At 35.2% G+C, this 20,790-nt stretch overlaps 1 protein-coding gene across 1 annotated transcript; it reads right to left on the reverse strand.

The window, feature by feature from the left end:
- Window positions 1-2,317: 2,317 nt before the first annotated feature.
- LOC145822989 (7-deoxyloganetin glucosyltransferase-like) lies at window positions 2,318-4,892 on the reverse strand. The gene is made up of 2 exons (XM_082921629.1): window positions 4,232-4,892; window positions 2,318-3,418 (listed from the first exon to the last, which is right to left on the reverse strand). The coding sequence occupies exons 1-2, from the start codon at window positions 4,746-4,748 to the stop codon at window positions 2,481-2,483; spliced, it is 1,455 nt and encodes a 484-aa protein (XP_082777755.1). The 5' UTR covers window positions 4,749-4,892; the 3' UTR covers window positions 2,318-2,480.
- Between the last annotated feature and the right edge of the window lie 15,898 nt (window positions 4,893-20,790).

Below are 20,790 nucleotides of genomic sequence, written 5' to 3' on the forward strand. Positions count from 1 at the left end.
ATGTTTTATAGCCAAAAGAAAATCAAACATTTGGTGACTAAAAGTTGTGTAGCTAAAAGAAAATCAAATATTTGGCTACTAAAAGTTTTGTAGCCAAAAGAAAATCAAACATTTGGCAACTAAAATATTTTGTAGCTGAAAACAAAAGCTGATGAATAAAAACACTTTTGTCGACTAAAATTTTAGTAACAAAAAATGTGAGAGTTTAGGCGACTAAATTTTTAGCAGCCAAAACAAATACTATTTGCCGACTAAAATTTTAGTAGAAAAAAAAGTTTGACTTTAGGCGACTAAAATTTTAATAGCCAAAACAAATACTATTTGTCACCTAAAATTTTAGTAGCAAAAAAGTTTGACTTTAGGCAACTAAAATTTTAGTAGCCAAAATATTAGCATTTACTTTAGGCGACTAATAAATTTAGTAACTAAAACTTTTTCCGCGATTAAATCTTTGGTCGTTAACAATAATTGAGGCTTTTGGCGACAAAAAAATTGGTCAGCGAAAATGTATTATTTAATTAATTTTTTAACCTTTTGGCGACTAAACACTTGTAGTCGGCAAAAGAATACATTTGGCAACTAAAATAAGCTTAGTTGCCAAGTAGCTTTCCCGATTACTCTTCGGCTACTAATTTTACGACCAAAAAATTTGGTCGGTAAAGCCCATCGGCGACTAAATATTGACTTTTGGCGATTAAAAATTTAGGTGCCAAAAATGAAAATTCTTGAAGTGAGTATAATTTATTAAACGTGTAGAGGGTATCTGTATTAAGTCAAAACCTCAAGAGATATTAGTGTAATTTATCCTTAAAATTTAAAGTAAATATTCATTCACAGAGTGGCCCCACAATAAAAAAAAAATCAAATCAAATCAAAATCATAAATCTAAAGTTTTGAATAACTTCTTTCTCTCTTCTTGTTGTTGTTGTTATTATTATTATTATTATTATTATTTTGGTGCTGAGACTTTTTGCTGACCAAAAGGACTATATAAAAAATAAAAATAAAAATCTATTCTTTAAAATTAACTAGAATTTAGATGCAAGGGTAAAGATTCATTCCGGGAGTGGTTCCATATATTAATAGAAGTTGAGCAATCTTAATTGGCACTCTCTAGTTTATATCATATATTTTTTTTATATATAATTTGTAAATTAAAGTACACTGTTAAACGAAAAAATAAAATTTTATACATATATAATCTCATTATATGCCTGACATTTTCGTCCATTTTAGATTCAAAGTATAATTTGCCCCATTATATTTTATTCCATCTAGGAGCCTGACTTTTCAACCTTTTTTAATATAATTTTTTGAAAATTGATTTTTTTTTTTTCATATTTTTTTTTATGAATTTTTTTTAATAATTTAAGCAATTTTTTTATTTTCTAGATAGACCTAACCTAGATGTAACTAAAAGGTAAAATATTTATAAAAAAAAATATTTTAAAAAATTAGTAAATACACAAGAATACAAAAATGTACTAAATTTTCATATCTTTTGGTATTTAATAAATTTTTAAAAGATTTTTTTTACAAATATTATACTTTTTAATTGTATTTATATTAAGTGTATTTAAAACGATAAATTACAAATACATCCCTTGAGATTTGCTTAAAATACAGATTGCCCCTTGTAATTTGAAATATTACAAATGCCTCCTTATTAGAATTTTTTATTTAACAGAATTAACTAAAAAAATGAAATTCATAATTGCTCTCCTATACAAAATAAAATTACCTAAATTATTAATTGAAACATATTTTTAACATTACTAAAAATTGTTAATTGACTTGATGATTTATTAATAAGGACATTTTGTTATAAAATTAGAAACCTTAGGGGTGGAATCTAATTTTCAAAATCACAGGGGGCGATTCGTATCCGAATCAAATCTTGGGGGTGTATTTGTCATTTATACTATTTAAAATGTAAAAAATTTGCATAAAATATTTTTAAAATTTTACAAAAAAATAAAAAAATTAAATTTTATAAAATTGAATTCAAAAAATTTAAACAGTTGATTTGAACCGAATGTTGATAAGAGATAAACTGAAATTTGACCACGGCAGTTCCCATAAGTTCTGCTTGAGGACTTCAAAAGCTTTATGCTAAGACTCATCATTCATTTTCAATTGGAGTTCCACCAATTTTCTTGCATCCAAAACAGTACCTTCCGACGGCGCCAAAAAAAAAAAACTTGCATGACATGAACAAGAAAACTTACTATAATTGTCATCATGACTTCAAATTTTTTTCGTTCTATAAGACCTCTCTGAACGACGACAAAATAACCAAATCAACCACAAAAAAATATACAAAAGATAATTTTTTGGTTTATTCTTATCTTAATCTCAATAACAAACAAAAAAAATTAAAATAAAATTAAAAATCAACGCAACACAACCAAAAACAAGACAATAAATTGAAAAGATAGTAGAGACAATTGTAAACTTGGTTCAGCGCAATTAACCTAATGCTAATGTCTTGGAGAGAGAAGAACTTGGTTGACCAACTTGTCTAGATTCAAGAAAGATGAACCAGATGAACTCTCAGTGGCCTCTAGAGCCAATCTCTTCCACTCCATAGCCTTTTTCTTCATCTCCTTCCCTTTCTCTCCAACCATCAACTCTCTCACAAGGCTCTCAACTTCATCTTTCTTAACATCATTATCTATCTCCATCCCTATGCCCCATTGGGTGCAACAGTGCCAACAATTTGTTTGTTGCTCCGCGAAAAATGGCCAACAGACCATTGGAACTCCGCTCGAAATGCTTTCAAGTGTAGAGTTCCACCCAGAGTGAGTTAAAAACCCTCCAATAGACGGGTGTTCAAGAACTTGCTCTTGGGGGCACCAACTTGCCAATAAACCTCTTTCTTTTGTTGCTTCCATGAATTCTGGTGGAAGAACAGCCAAGTCGCCAGTGACAAGATCAGGTCTTATTACCCACAAAAAGGTCTGGTTGCTATTAGCAAGTCCCCAAGCAAACTCAACCATTTGGTTTGGTGTCATGACAGTGATGCTTCCAAAGTTCACATAAACAACAGAGTTGGGTCCTTTTGTATCGAGCCATTCGAGGCACTCGGGTTCTTCTTTCCACAGATTTGATCCTATGAACTTTAGACTATCATCGTTGATTTGATTCATTAATAAGTGTAAAGGTCCAATGGTGTAGACTGGGGGGAACATAGATGAAAGAGCCTCCAAAACGTTATGTTCCAATTTCTCAAATGTATTGAAAATAATGGCAGAGCCTCTGCGAGCTCTCTCAGTTTCCCCACACACAAAATCAATCATAAAATCGCTTAGGTCTGTGGTTCGAAGAAAACTTGGTAAATCCTTCAAACGTATATCTTTCATACCAGGTATCCAATCGATAACCGTATCCAAATACCCATTGGTTATGCAACTCTTATCTGCACATCACCCCAAAAAAATAATATCAGCACCAAACTTACGATATTGTATTGAAAAAAAATTTATCAAATTTTTTATCAAATATCTTATATAAATAAAACTTATATTATATAAAACTCATATAAATTTTACACTCATATAAAATATTTAAAAAATAATAATAATAAACTTTTAAAATCCCGAACATTATTCAATTAGTAAAGGTAAATATAGATAGTATAGGAGTAAATGTCCACACTTGCCACACTTTTCTAGGAGTACAGATGCAGACTCATAATATCTTTTTTAAATTTATTTCTCTACTCTCTCAATTTTGTTTTTATTTTTATTTTTTTTTGTGTGTAATCATGTAAATTCTCAAATTTTTTATTGACTTTGAGATCAAACTACTGACCCATCATGTGATAGAGAAATTAATCTACTTTAGATGAGAGAAGACGTGTTGTCAATCTAATTAAAATAAAATAAAAAATAATTAGATGTAAATACAACTTTATATAAAAAAATTTACACACGTATAAAAATTACAAAAATATTTAAAACTTTAAAACAAGAACACTAAAGGAAGTCTAATAAGTGAAACTTACCCATAGATTTAATGTTTTGATCTTTTTATTTATATACCTAATCACGTCATTACTGTTTTGGTTAGAGCTATGTGTCATCATCGCAAAAAATTTATATATGAATTTTTTTAATTAATAAAAAAAAGGTGTTGATCTAGCATGCTTGAATGTATGTACATGTATATTTGTGCATGTAATGTATACATTTAATTATATTAATATCCATATTAATTGAATTAATAATACCTTCAAGTGGAATATAACTCTTATCGATAAGATTACGATACTGTTCATAACCCATGAACCCACAAGCACTAGTTGTCCAGAAAAGAACTTCAGGAATGCCCAATTCTTCAGCAGCATCCACAGTGAAGCTCATAACCCCATCGGAGACTATGCAAGTCACCGGCGGGACGTTCGACGAAGCGGTGTCGTTTAGCTTCGAAAGAAGGTCTTTAAAAGGAGCTAAGCAGTGTTTTCTGGTGGACTCGCACAGTGATGGGATGTGTTGGGTTGCATCGGCATCGCACTCGGGGAGCCCATCGGGTATGGTTTCGAACCTGAAGGAAGAGAGCCCGTTGAGAGAGTCGGGGCCCCGAGATTTGAGGAGGCGTTTGTGGTTGAACTCAGTGTTGACAAAGGTGATGTGAAAGCCTCTCTGGTGGAGGAGTTTGGAGAGTTTGAGCATGGGGTTGATGTGGCCTTGAGCTGGGTATGGTATACAAACTGCATGAGGTTTTTCTAACTTGCCCATCGAACCCATTCTCTCTCCTCCTCCTCTCCTCTCAATTGGGATATTATAAATTGCTTATTACGAATCACACATTATGGTTCTGTTTTGTTTTATAGCCCCATAAACAGCAACTGGGTTACATGTCTACGCACGTGGTGCGGAGTGGGCAGTCGCACATTAAAAAATATATATATATATATATATATTTTTTTATTTATGATAAAAAATTATATTAAATTTTTAAGTTTAGTGATGTGATAATTAGTTAGAATATCAAAGATAATATTTTTTTATCATTGTTGTTTATTTTCTTAATAAAAAATTGAACAAGTTATAATTATCGAATTGATTTAATTTTTGTTGTAAACAAAATACCCAAAATGCATGACAAAATGAGCGGTTCAGGTCATCGAAATGGAACCTATAGGGGGCCTCACGAACCCAAATAACGCCTTCAGTTCAAAATCTAGACTTGAGGGGATCATTTTCCTAAAAATTATATTTAATTTTTAAGTTTAGTGATGTGACAATCAATTATAATTTTGAAAAAATTATTTATAAGTCCTATTAGGGAGACTTATGCTACATATGGTCCTACAAAAAAACTTATGTTCCCATAAGTCCTGTGTAAAGTTTGTTGACACGTTTTACACCTACGTAAATGTAACGTAACGTGACACCTACGTAAACGTAACGTAACACGTTACGTTTCGCAAGCTTGCTACGTTTTTTATTTTTTTAATTGAATGTAAAAATGTTACTTTCTATGGTATCATTCAATTTCCTATATTGCAAATTGAATGTTATCACATTTCGCAAACTTATTAGGTTTTTGATTTTTTTTAATTGAATGTGAAAATGTTACTTTCTATTGTAACATTTAATTTTTAATATAGCAAATTGAATGTTACCATAGATTAAATTTGCGAAACGTAACGTGACACTTACATAAACGTAACGTGATGTGACACCTACATAAATGTAACGTAACGTGACACCTACATAAACGTAACGTAACGTAACGTGTCACATTATGTTTCGCAAACTTAATACCATTTATGTACAACTCATAGGATCTTGTGGAATACATTCCTATCTGAATAGGACTTGAGACTCTATAAAAAATTATACAGGACTTAGCATAGCATAAATGTCCGAAAAAAGACTTATAAATAAGGCTCCCTCGAATTTTAAAGGTAACACTCTTTTATATATATGTACTAATTATTAGCCAATTATATTACTTACATATTATTATATCTAAAAAATTAATTTAAACAATAAAAGTTTGTATATTGTTCTCTTTATTTAAAAAAATCTTTGCCGACTATTAGACCGAAAACGACATATGTGCTAACGGGGTATTCATTAAAAAAAAAAAAATGTACAGGTGCAATCATGATAATTGGTTAATAATTATAAAATAAATAAGAAAAAAATTTTACTTACATATTTTAATGTAGTGTCGTATTCTGAAAAGCATGTTTAATTTTTTAATCAAAATATTAATACTCAGGTCTCCTCCGGGGGCTTTTTTTTAACTAGAAAATTAAAAAATTATTATAAATTATTATGTCACTCTATTAAATATTTTTATGTGGAAATAAAAAATAAATAAATAAATAAAAACCTTTACAAAAATGATATAATAGTCTACTTTTTGAACTCATTTTCTAAACTAAATGATATTTAAGTGATATAATTGATTGATGATTAGAAAATATATAAAAGAGAGTGTCACATTTAATACCGTAATTGATTCTCACATTACTTGCTCTAAAAATTAGGTGCTACACATATTAATTAGTACACTAATTAGTGTACCAACATATGTTATAATATTATTATTTTAAAACTATGATATTTACCCATTATATAAATTATAAAAATTTAAAATTTTTAAAATTATGTTATATCATCTGTTAATATACAATTAACGAATGATACATTAGAGTTTTAAAAATTTTACAATTTTGTAATTATAAGCCTCCGTTTGGCAAGAGCTAAACGGGGCTTTTTTGGCTATTTTAGCCACAAAAGACAAAATAGGCTATTTTAGCCACAAAAAACAAAACATCACATCCAACCCATAATCATTACATTCTTCTCTCACAAAAAAAGCCAAAAAAGCCAAAAAGCCAAAAAGCCCTTCCCAAACCAAACTTTTTAGCCCAGGCTAAAATAGCCAAAAAAGCCAAAAAGCCAAAAAGCCAACCCACTTCCCAAACGGAGGCTAAGTGAAGTTATAATTTCAAAATGATAATATTATAATAAATATTAATACATTAATTAATATATTAATTAATAGAGGTAATATAACCGAAACTTTATTCACACACGTTAGTCGGCGTCGTCGACATATCCGAAATTCTGACCGAGACCTGGTTCACATTCTGTGTATGTAGACTCACACTGGTCAAATCAAATGATTCTTTAATCTTATTATGTTAAAATTGTCAATGTGTGGAAAAGACGTTATCAAACATGTCACGCAAACACAGTTATGCAGCTAATGAAACAACGGTCAACTTGCAGCACCGCCGTGTATATTATAATAAAAATGAAAATAATATATAAATTTATTTGGGCAAATTACATATACACCTCTCGAGATTTGGTTAAATTACAGATACCCCCTGAGGTTTCGAAAATTACATCCCGCCCCTTGAGGTTTGTATTTTCATAACAATTTACCCCCTGAGGTTTATATTTCATAACAAATTACCCCCTAATTTCTTATGCAAATATAACATTTAGGGGGGAATTCGTAATTTCTCAAACCTCAGGGGGGTATCTGTAATTTAGCCAAACCTCGAGGGGTGTATATGTAATTTGCCCAATTTATTTTTTTAGACGTGCTTTACAAACTTAGTAATTATATTATTAAATTTAAAAAATAAGTTTAATTTTTAAACTTTAATAACAATGTTGTATTATGAGTTTAAAAAAAATATCTAAAGTGTTTTTAAGAATTATTCTTCCACCATCCAAAAAAATAATAATCCCTTTTAAAGAATCTTAACTTTTTAAGGTAACAATCACTTTACTTGGTTAGAGTTTTCTAAAAATATTTTTCAAAAAAAATTATTTTCTTATTTTCCGAAATGTGATTAATTGTTGGAAAAATTAGTCTAGATCCCTCCCCCACTTTTCGTAATGGAAAAGATCCACAAAATTATTTTTTGATGTCTAAGGCCCCTAAACATATATCAGAGAAATTTGACTCTTTGCCCACGATTCCTCTCTCTCTCTCTCTCTCTCTCTCTCTCTCTCCCCTACAACCAAATGAACAAAAACTTCGTCTACCCTACCCCCAAATCCCATCCCTTCGCCAATGTCCTCCTCCCAAAACCTTATGCTAATCAATCTATTTCGCAACAATCTCGAGGGTTCAATCCCTTCGTTCATCGGAGATCTCCCGAATCTCGAGGTCTTGCAGATTTGGGAGAACAATTTCACGTTGGAGCTGCCAGCGAACCTTGGCCGTAATGGAAAGCTGTTGAGGCCGTCAAGGCTGCTATAGAAGCTGCTAAATGAACAGCACGTTCTAAGGATGAGGCCTATATGCGAAGATGTGAAGCACTGCAGAGATCTTTAAAAGTATTGGATGCCACTTCGAAGATGTGGAGATAGAGAGCAGAGATGGCAAAATCACTCTTGTTGAAGGAGAGACCACTTGGTGACGTGGATGAAGATACAATATATGTTGTTAATGGTGGACGGATTGCCTAGAGAAAATTCAAATTTCTCTAGGTTTATTTTGGCCGATTTCTTTCGAGGCAAGCTATTGATGTAAGTTTGATTTCAATTTCAATTTTGATTATGAATTTTAAAGTTTTTTGGTTGATTGTTGGTTATTATAATTAAAAGCAGAGTGACAAGTGGTGGGCGATGATTGTTATCAGTGGCGTGCTTGTCTTTGGCAACAAAGATGGAGGAATACAGAGTACCATCACCCTCAGAGTTTCAACTGGAATGCAACTTTGAGAGCAAAGTTATTTAGAGAATTAAGCTTTTGGTATTGAATACATTGGAGTGGAGAATGAGTTCAATCACTCCTTTTGCTTTCATTCATTACTTCATTAGAACCCTTGGGAACCATTACTCTCCACCAAGGAATCTGGTTTCTAGAACTGTACACCTCATTTTGGTTATAATGAGAGGTAAATTTTAGACAGAATTGCAAATCAATTGAAAGCCAAAAAACAATTTTTTTTAAAAAAAAATAGTAAGAATAAATCTATATGCACAAATTGTGATCTCTTGAACATGCTCCACAGTAGTCAATTTTCTCTGGCTTGGAAAGTCTAGAATTTATTAATTTTCTCTGGTTTGAAAATTGGTTAAACTGAACCCAGAGAAATTTGAATTTTCTCTGGGTTGAATCCAGAGAAATTCTTTGGAAGTCCAGAATTTCTCTGGACCAATTTTCTCTGAATCAACTTGAGGGATCTTAGACATTATGAAAATATTGAGGATCCTTTATGCTGTAAAATCTTAATATCAGGGACCTTCAAAAAAATTTCCCATAATTGTTCTGAAAATAAAGTGATAATTTATTTTATTTTAATCGTTCACTTTAAATTTAATCGTTCACTTTAATCACATTATTTTCTGAAATCGTTCACTTTAAACACTTTTCACTTTAATCGTTCACTTTATTTTCAGAAAATATATGTAAAATTATCATAAATGTGATTTATTGTTCACTTTATTTTCCAGTTCATTATCAGATTGGACAAACTAATCCAGCCTCATTTCAATAATACAAATTATTCAATATGTGCAGCTCGTCGATTATACCAACCCTACAAAAAATTACCTTGATCGAATATCGTTAGTTACTTGATCATATCACATTTCTATTAATGAAACATATAATTTTTAAAATAATTATGACAGAAATGTGATCTGATCAAATGACTATAGATATCTGATCAATATGATTTTTTACAAGAATTATATACTCGATGAGTTTTACATATTGGTGGTGTTTGGCAACTCGTGGGTGAGGCTATTTTATTGGCTACCTTTCTATTTTATTGTTTTTGGTATGGGCACTTTGGTCATTTTACATAACACCATCATTTCAAACACATTTTTCAATACAACAACTCAAATAAAAATTCATCCCATATTTCCAAACATAAAAAACTAAAATATCCTACTAAAATAGTCAAATAGCTAAAAAGCCTAAAAAATAACCACTTCCCAAACACCCACATTAAACGATTTGAATCATTAAAATAGGTTCGAATCAAAGCCTAATATGACCCAACAAGACTTGGAATGGTAACGAATTGGGTTGAGGGCTAGGGATTACACTCCCCGTCCCTGATCTCCTAAGGTAAAAAAATTTCTATCCTCGCCCCCAATCCCCGGCAAGGAACCCATCACCCCCCTCCCCACCCCCACCCACTAACAAAGATGGGGTTTCCCTGACCCCGAAAAATTCCCAACCCCCCCTTTTTTTTTTTGAATTTTGTTCAACACAAGAATAACAAATAAATTTAATCTGTTTTCAATGTGTTTCATCATCATCATCATCAATAACAATCATCAACAACTTAAAAAAACAAAAAAAAAATCTGAAATTGTTATGCACACATATATATATGTGCAAATCTGTGGTAGATCTGTTCATTAGCAACAACTAAAGATTTGTTCACTATACACAAACACAGATATATATATATATATATATATATGAAAATCCTAAGTGATTCGTGATTAGATCAAGATTAAGATATTCCAAATCCCAAATTTCCAAAACACTCAATCTAAATCAACCAGTACGTACAAGAGTGATTTAGATTGTTCGTTTTTCGGAATAAACAATAAATCGACACAAACGATTTTTACGTGGAAAAATCACAATTGAAGAACCTTCAATTGTAATCAAAAATCACGGGCGAACCGCCACTAATCAATCCACTACTGAAGAAAGAAAGATTACAAAGATAGCATACAAATTACCCAACTCAGTTAATTTATCTTCGAATCTTCTGTAACTCTTTCACCACGCCTTCGTCTCGGAATTGATTATCCTGAAGTTGAATCCACAATTTCATTTGTCGACTGAACGACTACGCACAGAATCAACCTCCTTTGAAACTCTACATTTGAATCTTCGAAATCCACCAAAGAGAACTCTCTTGAATATAAAGTCACAAACTCCTTGATGTATGAATCTCAACTCATAAGTTTAGAACTCTCACAGGAACATCAAGGAAAACTCACAAAAACCTCAGAAGAAAACTTCAAACAAAACCCTAGGACTCTTGAATAAGATCTAGGAAAAGTAATCCCTAAAAACAACCTAAATAGGTATAAATAGGCAACCTGAGTCCGCGATCTCCGCTTGAGTGCCCAACAGCCCGCTCAAGCGGCTTCAGCAAAATCTTCGTGTAACAAAACAGAGTTCCGCTCGAGCACTTGATAACCGCTCGAGCATGAAATCATACCTTCCAGTATTTTTACAGACTTGACAAAATACTGAGAGACCCCAATATCCGCTCGAGCGCCAATGGTCCCGCTCGAGCGAGAAAGACAAAAACATAGAGAAAGTTACAACTTGTTCAACACAAAGTTTTGTGTCCGGATTTGACAATAAAGGGACCTAACAATCTCTCCCTTTGTCAATTCCCGGACAAAACCTTTCTAAACAATGGTCCTTAAACACACGCACTAGACAAGACTAGAAACAAAGAAAAAAAAAAAAAACTCAAAGCAACTCTATAATCAAACAATCTTGCCATGTATCAATCCATCCATCCAATCTTCATCCAACATTTACCTGTGAAAAGGCTAGCAACATACCAGAAAAAATAAAACTTGTGGAACTGTATAAGAATATATCAAAACATACATAGAAAGATAACCATGATAAGTATCCACCAACTATAATATTCAAACTATCCGAATATCAACAAAGTATCCAACATATCCAAACATGAACAAAATATCCAAATATCAAAATATGTACCACAAATGTCCAAAAATTACCATGTATCACCAAGAAACAAAATACCATGTATCACCATACTCTCCCCCTTTTTGGCCGGGAAACAAAGAAGAAAACACAAAGATCATGCATCAGGGGGAGGTAGAGGCTGCTGAATCTGAAGTAAGGAAGTGATGTGCGCCAGCTGTGTGGTAGTCTGAAATGCAGTCTGCTCCAACTGACCAAGGCGGCCATCAAAAGCATCAAAGCGTGCATCCAGAAAGTCCAACCGCCGGGTCATAGCCTCCTCGAAATGTTATAGCTAATCATGAAGAGCTCGAGGTGGAACAGCATCCTCCTCACCACCTACTGCGGCAGCATCAAACTTCGCCTCCTCAGCTAGTCCAGCAGTGGTACCTGCAGAAGTGCCGGCCCGAGAAGACTCCCCCTTAACATGAGCACGACTTTGGGACACGGTCTTTTTAGTGAACGGTCGGGAGGGGAAGGCAAACTCATCATCCTCTAAGACACGGACCTCAAGCTTGGACAAAAGACGGTTGATCATGCAACCATAAGGAAGTCCTAACTGTTTATTTCCAAAAACACCTATCATCTTCTTAACAATCAAGGTGGCTAGATCAATAGACATGTGACGGGCGATACAGAACAAAACAAATCCTTGTTCTTGATTGATTTCGGATGAGTGAGTGGTCACAAGAATGTTGGCACAAACAATAAGGTTAAGCAGTCTAAACTCCGGAAGAAGTTCAAACTGTTTAATCAATGCACCCGTAGGCCAAGGACGGGAAGTACCACATAACATCTCAGTCACATTATTGAAATCACAGGTAGGACGACCTAGAACTGGAAAAGGGTAATGTTTAGGGAACACTTGGTCAATCTTAAGAAGCCTGCGAATGAGATCAGGTGTGACAGCAATGGATTTTGACCAAACCCAAGTAGTGAATAAAAGCTCAATGTCACTAATTTGCCCAATATTGCAATAAAATTCTCGAACCCAGTCAAGATTTTGACGCCCAGAAAAAGACAACACCAAATCACCACCTAGGGGATCAAACAACGGACGGATATGAATGGACTCGAAAGTGTTAGGCTGGACATTCCGTTCTAGATGAACAGTTCGAGCTTCAAAAGATTTATGGAACAATTTGTCCTGTTTGGCTGTCTGAAACCTAGCAGTATTAAAAGCAAGACGAGACACTGTGGCCTTTCGACCCTTAGGGGCAGACATAATGATGTGAGATATAACTAAAATCCAAAAACCAAACAAACCCAAAAAACAAAACAGGCACAACACAGAACATTAGTAACATTAGTAACAATGAGATTGAGAATAATGAAAACAAGTATGACACTTACAGTATGACGCAACTCATATACAAAATGACTAATGTAGGGCATAATAGCAATGTCAAACACCAAGGAGGAGAACAAATAACATTAGCGATCACTAATGAGAAACCAAACCCTTGCAAAACAAAACCAAAGAGATACCATAGCAATACTTGTAGATACCCACAGTTTAGCACATTCGAACCCAAACCCAACAAAAGCATGAAAAAAACATAAACCCTAGATCTAATAATACAACAAAGCATATAAAAAAATATAAAAGCCACCAAGAAAAAACCATTACGACGCAGTGAATGTGTGTGAGAGAAGGGAAAGAACAACAAGACATAGAATACCCAACAAAAAACGAAATACAATCCCCATATGTGCCGAAATTACAAAAAGAAACCGAGGAGAAGGGAGGGAAACACTTACCAAAGATGAAATCGGCAAGGAAGAGGAAGAAAGAAGATGGAATCGAGCACACAAAGACCACAATCCAAGCCCTAGGTCTGAGAAACTGAAGAAGAGGGGAAAAAATGACCTGAAGAGGCGAAGGAGGGAGTTTTATACAAAATAGGTCCGCTCGAGCATAAAGTTTAATGCTAGAGCGTGAGGCAAGGCAAGCTGACACCCGCTCGAGCTCGAAGAAGGACGGTCGAGCTCAAAAATACCTTTCTCAGAACTGTAAAGCAAAGAGCAAACTATTGCAAGGCTCAAAATCACGCTCGAGCATGGGAGTATCCACTCGAGCGGGGGAAAAAAAAAACAATTTTTTTTTTAAAAAAAAATAAAAAGAAAAACTAAACTCAAAATCAAGAGGTGAGACCTGAAACAAAAGTAGATGATCACATTTAGACAAAATGACTACTAAGATGAAATAATCCGCAATTCATGACTTCGGTAAACTTGCAATTTTAAAAAAACAATGACACTGGACATCATGAGCAAAGCAGATAAAATATAATCAGTGATCATAAGCTACATGAGAATGTACAACTCAAAATCCAACATGAGAGCTCACAAAATAAAGTGTGTGTGTGCAATCCATGAGAGTCCACTGAGCTAGAGTTAATTCTCGTAGTGATCGGATGGCTGGACCTCCGACAAGAGTAACTTAACAACACAGAGAAAAGTCAAACCACTAGGAATCACGGGGTATTTATTGAGTAAATGCGAAGGCTCCCCCTCAATCAATGAGTCCCCTTTCTTTCTTTTTTTTTTTTACTTTTTCTTTCTTGTCGGCACTCATTGGTGGCATTCACTCTCAAAAGTATGGAAACCAAACCAGAGAAGAATGAAATCATAAAGGATGGCCTGGTTGGTGCCTCTGAGTTAGCCTTTTCCTAATGCCCAAACTTTAAGGAACAGGGGGAGAAACCGTGGAAGTGAAAACAGATGGTAGATGGTTAAGAGACTCAACATCACCCATGATATACTAGTATCAGTCAATTCCACTGTAAATGTACAAGAATCACTGTTAGTAGTCCATAGAGAACTTTAATCACTTGTGCGGAAACCCCTGCAACAATTTATCTCAAGGATGTGTACAGAATGAGATCATGAGGTTAATGAGCATGGGCATTCAAAATGAGCTATGAACAGTGAACAATGAGATCTTGTAAGCAGCATGAGTAGTGTACATAAAAAAATTAGATGCAAGAAAAACAGATATCAATGACAATGAGATTATAGCATCCAAGCACATATAAGGAAAAACACTTACACCTACTCAAGGAACAAGTAACACTCTAGTGATTGAGCATGAAACCCAAGGTCTTTCTAAGGAACTCAAACCGAAGAAGATCAAGGGGTTTTGTAAAAATATCAGCTTTTTGATGCTCAGTGGGAACATGCTCAAGAACAACAAGGCCCTCTTCCACTAACTCTCGAATAAAATGATGACAAATGTCAATGTGTTTGGTGCGAGAGTGTTGGATAGGATTTTTTGAAATGTTTATGGCACTTGTGTTATCACAAAAAAGTGTGAAAGTTTTCTGTTTTATCCCATAATCATGAAGCATTTGCTTCATCCACAGCATTTGTGCATAACAACTTCCCGCAGTAATGTACTCAGCCTCAGCAGTCAAAAGAGAGATGGCATTTTGCTTTTTACTATGCCAGGAAACCAGATTATTTCCAAGGTAAAAACACCCCCCGGATGTACTCTTCCTATCATCCGCACACCCTGCCCAGTCGGCATCAGAAAACCAGTAAATTCAGCTGTAGTATCAGTAGAAAACCAAATCCCATACCCCAAGGTCCCATTAACATATTTAATGATGCGTTTGACAGCAAGAAGATGAAACTCTTTAGGACTGGCTTGGTAATGGGCACAAACATGTACACTGAAAGCAATATCAGGACGACTAGCTGTGAGGTAAAGAAGACTCCCTATCATACTCCTATAAAGGGTAGGATCAACATCAGTACCAGAAGAATCTTTGGAAAGGTGAAGACTGGTGCTCATGGGAGTGCGAGCATGTTTGGCAGACTCAAGACCAAACTTGGACACAAGATTTTTCGCATACTTAGACTGAGACACAAACATACCTGAAGGAGACTGTTTAATTTGAAGACCCAAAAAGTAAAACAGCTCTCCCATCATGCTCATCTCAAACTCATGTGTCATGCAATCCGAAAAATATTTCACAAGATGATCAGCAGTGGATCCAAACACAATATCATCAACATAAATCTGAGCAACAAGAATATGAGACTTAGTATGTTTCACAAATAAGGTATTATCCACACTACCCCTTTGGAAATCATTATCAAGAAGAAAAGTAGTAAGTCTATCATACCAAGCCCGAGGAGTTTGTTTCAACCCATACAAAGCCTTGTCTAACTTGTAGACATGATTTGGACATTTAAGGTCCTCAAACCCTTTTGGTTGCTCAACATATGCCTCTTATTTCAAGTACACATTCAGAAAGGCACTTTTCACATCCATTTGAAATAATTTGAAACCAAGAAAACAAGCAACACCAAGTAAAATACGAATAGATTCGAGATGTGCAACTGGGGCAAACGTCTCATCATAGTCAACACCCTCAACTTGTGTGTAGCCTTGAGCAACCAACCTAGTTCCTAACCAAAGTACCATTCTCATCAAATTTATTTTTAAAGATCCACTTGGTACCTATCACATTCATGTCTCTAGGTTTGGGAACTAGAGTCCAAACTTTGTTACGTTCAAATTGACCTAATTCTTCATGCATAGCATTGACTTAACTATCATCTAGCAAGGCTTCTTTAAAATTCTTAGGTTCAATTAATGAAACATAACACATGTGTGATACCTCATCCCGAATCTGTCTTCGGGTTTTCATTCGATCCGAGACACTTCTAATCACCTGTTGAGCTGGATGATTCAGTTTCACCCTTGCTGATGGTTTAAGCTCAAGACTTACAGTGACAGAAGCAACAGGTGTGATGTCCCTTTGAGCACTCTTTGGACTTGAACTTACCTGTGAAGATGGTGTTGTAACAAATTCTTGTGATTAGACTGCAGCTTCTCCTTGATTTTGTGGTTCAGTATCCAAGATTGGAGACTCACCATTGTCATCCTCATTTGTTGCTGGAGTAGGTGACCCTGTATCATTTATAACCACATTGACAGATTCCATTAAAGAAGAAGTTCGCAAGTTATAGACTCGAAAAGCCCTACTGGTGGTTGAATACCCTAGAAAAATACCTTCATCACTTCGGGAGTCAAATTTGCCCAAAGGCTCTCTATCTTTGAAGATGTAATACTTACTTCCAAAGGTTTCGAAGTATTTTACATTAGGTTTCAATCCCTTCCACAATTCATATGGAGTTTGTAAAGTGCCGGGCCTTAAATACACATGATTTATGACATAAATAGCAGTATTTAGGGCTTCAGCCCAAAACTTTGGAGGAAGTCTCTTACTAAGGAGCATGACCCTAGCCATTTCTTGAACAACTCTGTTCTTCCTCTCAGCCACTCCATTTTTTTGTGGAGTAATAGGTGTAGAAAATTCATGCTCAATTCCATGCATATCACAAAAATCCGAAAACGGACTATTTTCAAACTCACGACCATGATCAGTTCGGATTCTAATGATACGCCCAATGAAAACACCCTGTTCATTTTGGATTTTAAGGACTAAGGCCTGGAAAGCATCAAACATATCAGATTTTTCCCTTAAAAAAATTACCCACGAAAATCGAGTAAAATCATCAACAGTTAAAAAAATGTGTCTTTTACCTCCGATGTTTTCAGTGCGAGTAGGTCCCATTAAGTCCATGTGAACTAATTCAAGAGGCCGTTTGGCTGTAAAGCTGTTCACCTTCTTATGAGGGGCACGAGTTTGTTTCCCAAGTTGACATGGTCCACACACATGGTTTAGATTCTTACCCAGTTTAGGTACTCCTCTCACAAGCTCTTTGTTGGCTATCTTAGTTAGGTCTTTGAAGTTCATGTGACCTAATCTTTGATGCCACAAATCAATGTTACTCATGATGGCAGAGTGACAAGTGAGATCATTAGTAGTAACAATCCCATAGCAATTATCAGATGTGCGAACCCCATGCAAGACAGTATTTCCCTTTTTATCCAAAATTTCACATTTATTTTTTGAAAACAATACTTCATGATAGGAATCACACATTTGACTAATGCTCAAAAGATTTGCTTTCAGACCATCAACAAGAAGTGCATTTTCGAGCTTAGGAAGACCAGCAACACTTATAGAGCCTTTACCAATGACTCTAGAAGTGTCGCCATCTCCAAAGGTAACAATTCCTCCTTCATATTTTTCAAGGGAGGTGAAGTAGGATTTGTTACCGGACATGTGACGAGAACAGCCACTATCAAGATACCACATGTGTGAGTCACGTGTTTTTAGGGCAGTGTGAACAACTAAACAAGTCAAATCATCTTTCCTCACCCAAATCTTTTTGGTCTTGGTCAAAGTCTTGGCGTTGTGAACACCCTCATGAATCTTGGTATTCCGCCTAGACATGTAAGGTTGTCTCCTAACCCAAAAAGTATTCGAATTACTACCCTTTTGAGACACCTTACCAAACAATTCATAGCAATAAGGACGAATGTGGCCATACCTACCACAGTGATGACAAATAAAAACAGGTTTTACCTCGCTTTTGTTGATCTTACCCACTTTCGGTAAATGAAGAGAGGAATCATCCTGGTCTACCTTCAACTTTCCCTTTGCTTGAGTCTTCAGGTTCTGTGTGGTAGAGGCCTGTCCCTTGTGAGCTGTCATAGCCTAGCCCACTTTTGTCACAACCCATTTGTTGAGACCCGAGGATGTCTTCTAGAGATTTGGAACCTTTGTTCCACATGGCAATTGTGGCTCTAGCAACACGAAGTTCTTCATCTTTCTGACAGACTATCTCTTCCAATGTAGCTTGTGACATGTCAAGGCTTTCAAGCTTCTCTTCATATGTGGAATACACCTTCAGAAGTTCATTCCTTTCAGTTTCACAGGATAGAAGTTTTCCACATAAGTATTGCCTGTCACTTGAGATCTTGATGATATTCTGCTTTGCTGCTACAAGCTCTCATTTTAGTTTGACATTCTCACTTTCGCATGCTTTGAGCTTGAGAGTGAGTTTGTCATTGATTTTAGACAGATTCAGAGATTCATCATAAAGCTTTTCGTAAGCTTGCTGTAGATCATCACCGGTAATCTCATCATTGTCTTCAAATGTAGATGTTTCATCATCATCTTTTTGCTCCTCATTCTTCTTGACTTCATCCAGACGGGCAACTAAGGCAGAAAAGTTGCTGGATGGTAGTGAAGGTGAATCTCCTCTTTCATGGAATTAGCTCAGAATTTTCTATGCCTCTTTAGCTTTTGTGCACTGAACAACCCGTTGTTGTTCTTCAGCAGAAATTGCTCCACGAATAGTAGACAGAACTCTCTGATTGCTTGGATTGTCAATACTTTCTACATCCTCTTCAATGGCTTGCCAGCCTTCTGGATCGAAAGCTCTCAGATACGCCCTCATTCTGATCTTCCAATACAAGTAGTTGCTTCCATCAATGGTGGGAGCATTATGCAGGTTCTGACCTCGAGCTAATTCTGCTGGCTTTATGAGTGGTTGAGATACAGTGGACCAAAATGCCATGAAAGTACTATCCCCGTCTTCACCGGATTCAGGTTCATCGGGTTCTTGCTTCGACCCGCTTTCATCATCCCAGGTCACAGTGTAGACTTTCTTTCGATTCTTTTTCGAAGGGCACTCAAGGGCAATATGACCGAACCCTTGACATTCATAGCACTTGACCCTTTGCCCCTTTACAATCTTCTTTTCAGTTTTTGGAGCAAATTTTGGTGGAAAAGTTTTGGGTTTTTCATTACTCTTGTCTTTTGACATAGGGTCTCTGAAATTAGGCTTCTTTTTCTTCAAATTTTTTTTAAACTGTTTAGTAAACATAGCCGTCATCTCAGACTCTAAATCAAATTCAGTTTCTAGAGTTTTTGCAGTCTCATGAGCACTAGAGAAAGTCACACTGTCTTTTTGTTTTTTCTTTAAAATCTGGTGGGCTTCATAAGTCTGCAAGTTTCCAACCAATTGATTAAGCTTAAGGGTATCAACATTCTGTGCCTCCTCAATGGCTGTCACTTTTGATTAGAACCTCTCAGGTAAGGACCTCAAAATTTTTCCAACAACTTTAGCTTTCGAGATTTTTTCCCCGAGTGTGAAATAGGAATTCACGATATCACTAAGTTTTGCATAGAAATCATCAAACGTCTCATCATCGCGCATAAAAAGGGTTTCAAAGGCGGAGGTGAGACGTTGAAGTTTTGACCTTTTGACAGAAGTTGTACCTTCATGAATCATTTCAAGAATGTCCCAAGCCTCTTTTGCTACCTCACACGTGCAGATACGATGAAACTCTTCAGGTGTGACGGAGCAAAACAGGGAGTTAAGAGCCTTGCTGTTCCAACTCGAATTTTGGTAATCAGTTGTGTCCCATTTATCAAGGGGTTTAGGAATATCAACACCATCAATGGTGACAGTAGGTTCACTCCACCCATAGGTTACGTTGTGCCAAACTTTCTCATCGATGGATTTTAAAAACGCTCTCATATGAGCTTTCCAATAAGAATAGTTTGTACCATTAAGTAAATGAGGTCTATGGGTCGAGTTACCTTTACGTATAGAATCCATATCACTAGTCACACAAAATCACACTCCTATATTTTTTTTTAAACAAAAAGTGACCTACTCTGATACCAATTGAAAATCCTAAGTGATTCGTGATTAGATCAAGATTAAGATATTCCAAATCTCAAATTTCGAAAACACTCAATCTAAATCAACAAGCACGTATGAGAGTGATTTAGATTGTTTGTTTTTCGGAATAAACAATAAATCGACACAAACGATTTTTACGTGGAAAAACCACAATTGAAGAACCTTCAATTGTAATAAAAAACCACGGGTGAACCGCCATTAATCAATCCACTACTGAAAAAAGAAAGATTACAAAGATAACACACAAATTACCCAACTCAGTCAATTTGTCTTCGAATCTTCTGTAACTCTTTCACCACGCCTTCGTCTCGGAATTGATTATCCTGAAGTTGAAACCACAACTTCGTTTGTATTGAACGACTACGCACAGAATCAACCTCCTTTGAAACTCTACGTTTGAATCTTTGGAATCCACCAAAGAGAACTCTCTTGACTATAAAGTCACAAACTCCTTGATATATGAATCTCAACTCATAAGTTTAAAACTCTCACAAGAACATCAAGGAAAACTCACAAAAACCTCAG

Source organism: Camellia sinensis, chromosome 3, assembly GCF_055761805.1.
Source record: "Camellia sinensis isolate YWXY chromosome 3, ASM5576180v1, whole genome shotgun sequence".
In the NCBI taxonomy this organism is placed as follows: domain Eukaryota; kingdom Viridiplantae; phylum Streptophyta; class Magnoliopsida; order Ericales; family Theaceae; genus Camellia; species Camellia sinensis.

Excerpts from the sequence above, each read along its gene's own strand:
- LOC145822989 (XM_082921629.1), bottom strand. The coding sequence starts at position 4,748 with ATGGGTTCGATGGGCAAGTTAGAAAAACCTCATGCAGTTTGTATACCA. Across the intron at positions 3,419-4,231 it reads GAGTTATATTCCACTTGAAG|ATAAGAGTTGCATAACCAAT; the intron begins GTATTATTAATT and ends GGTGATGTGCAG.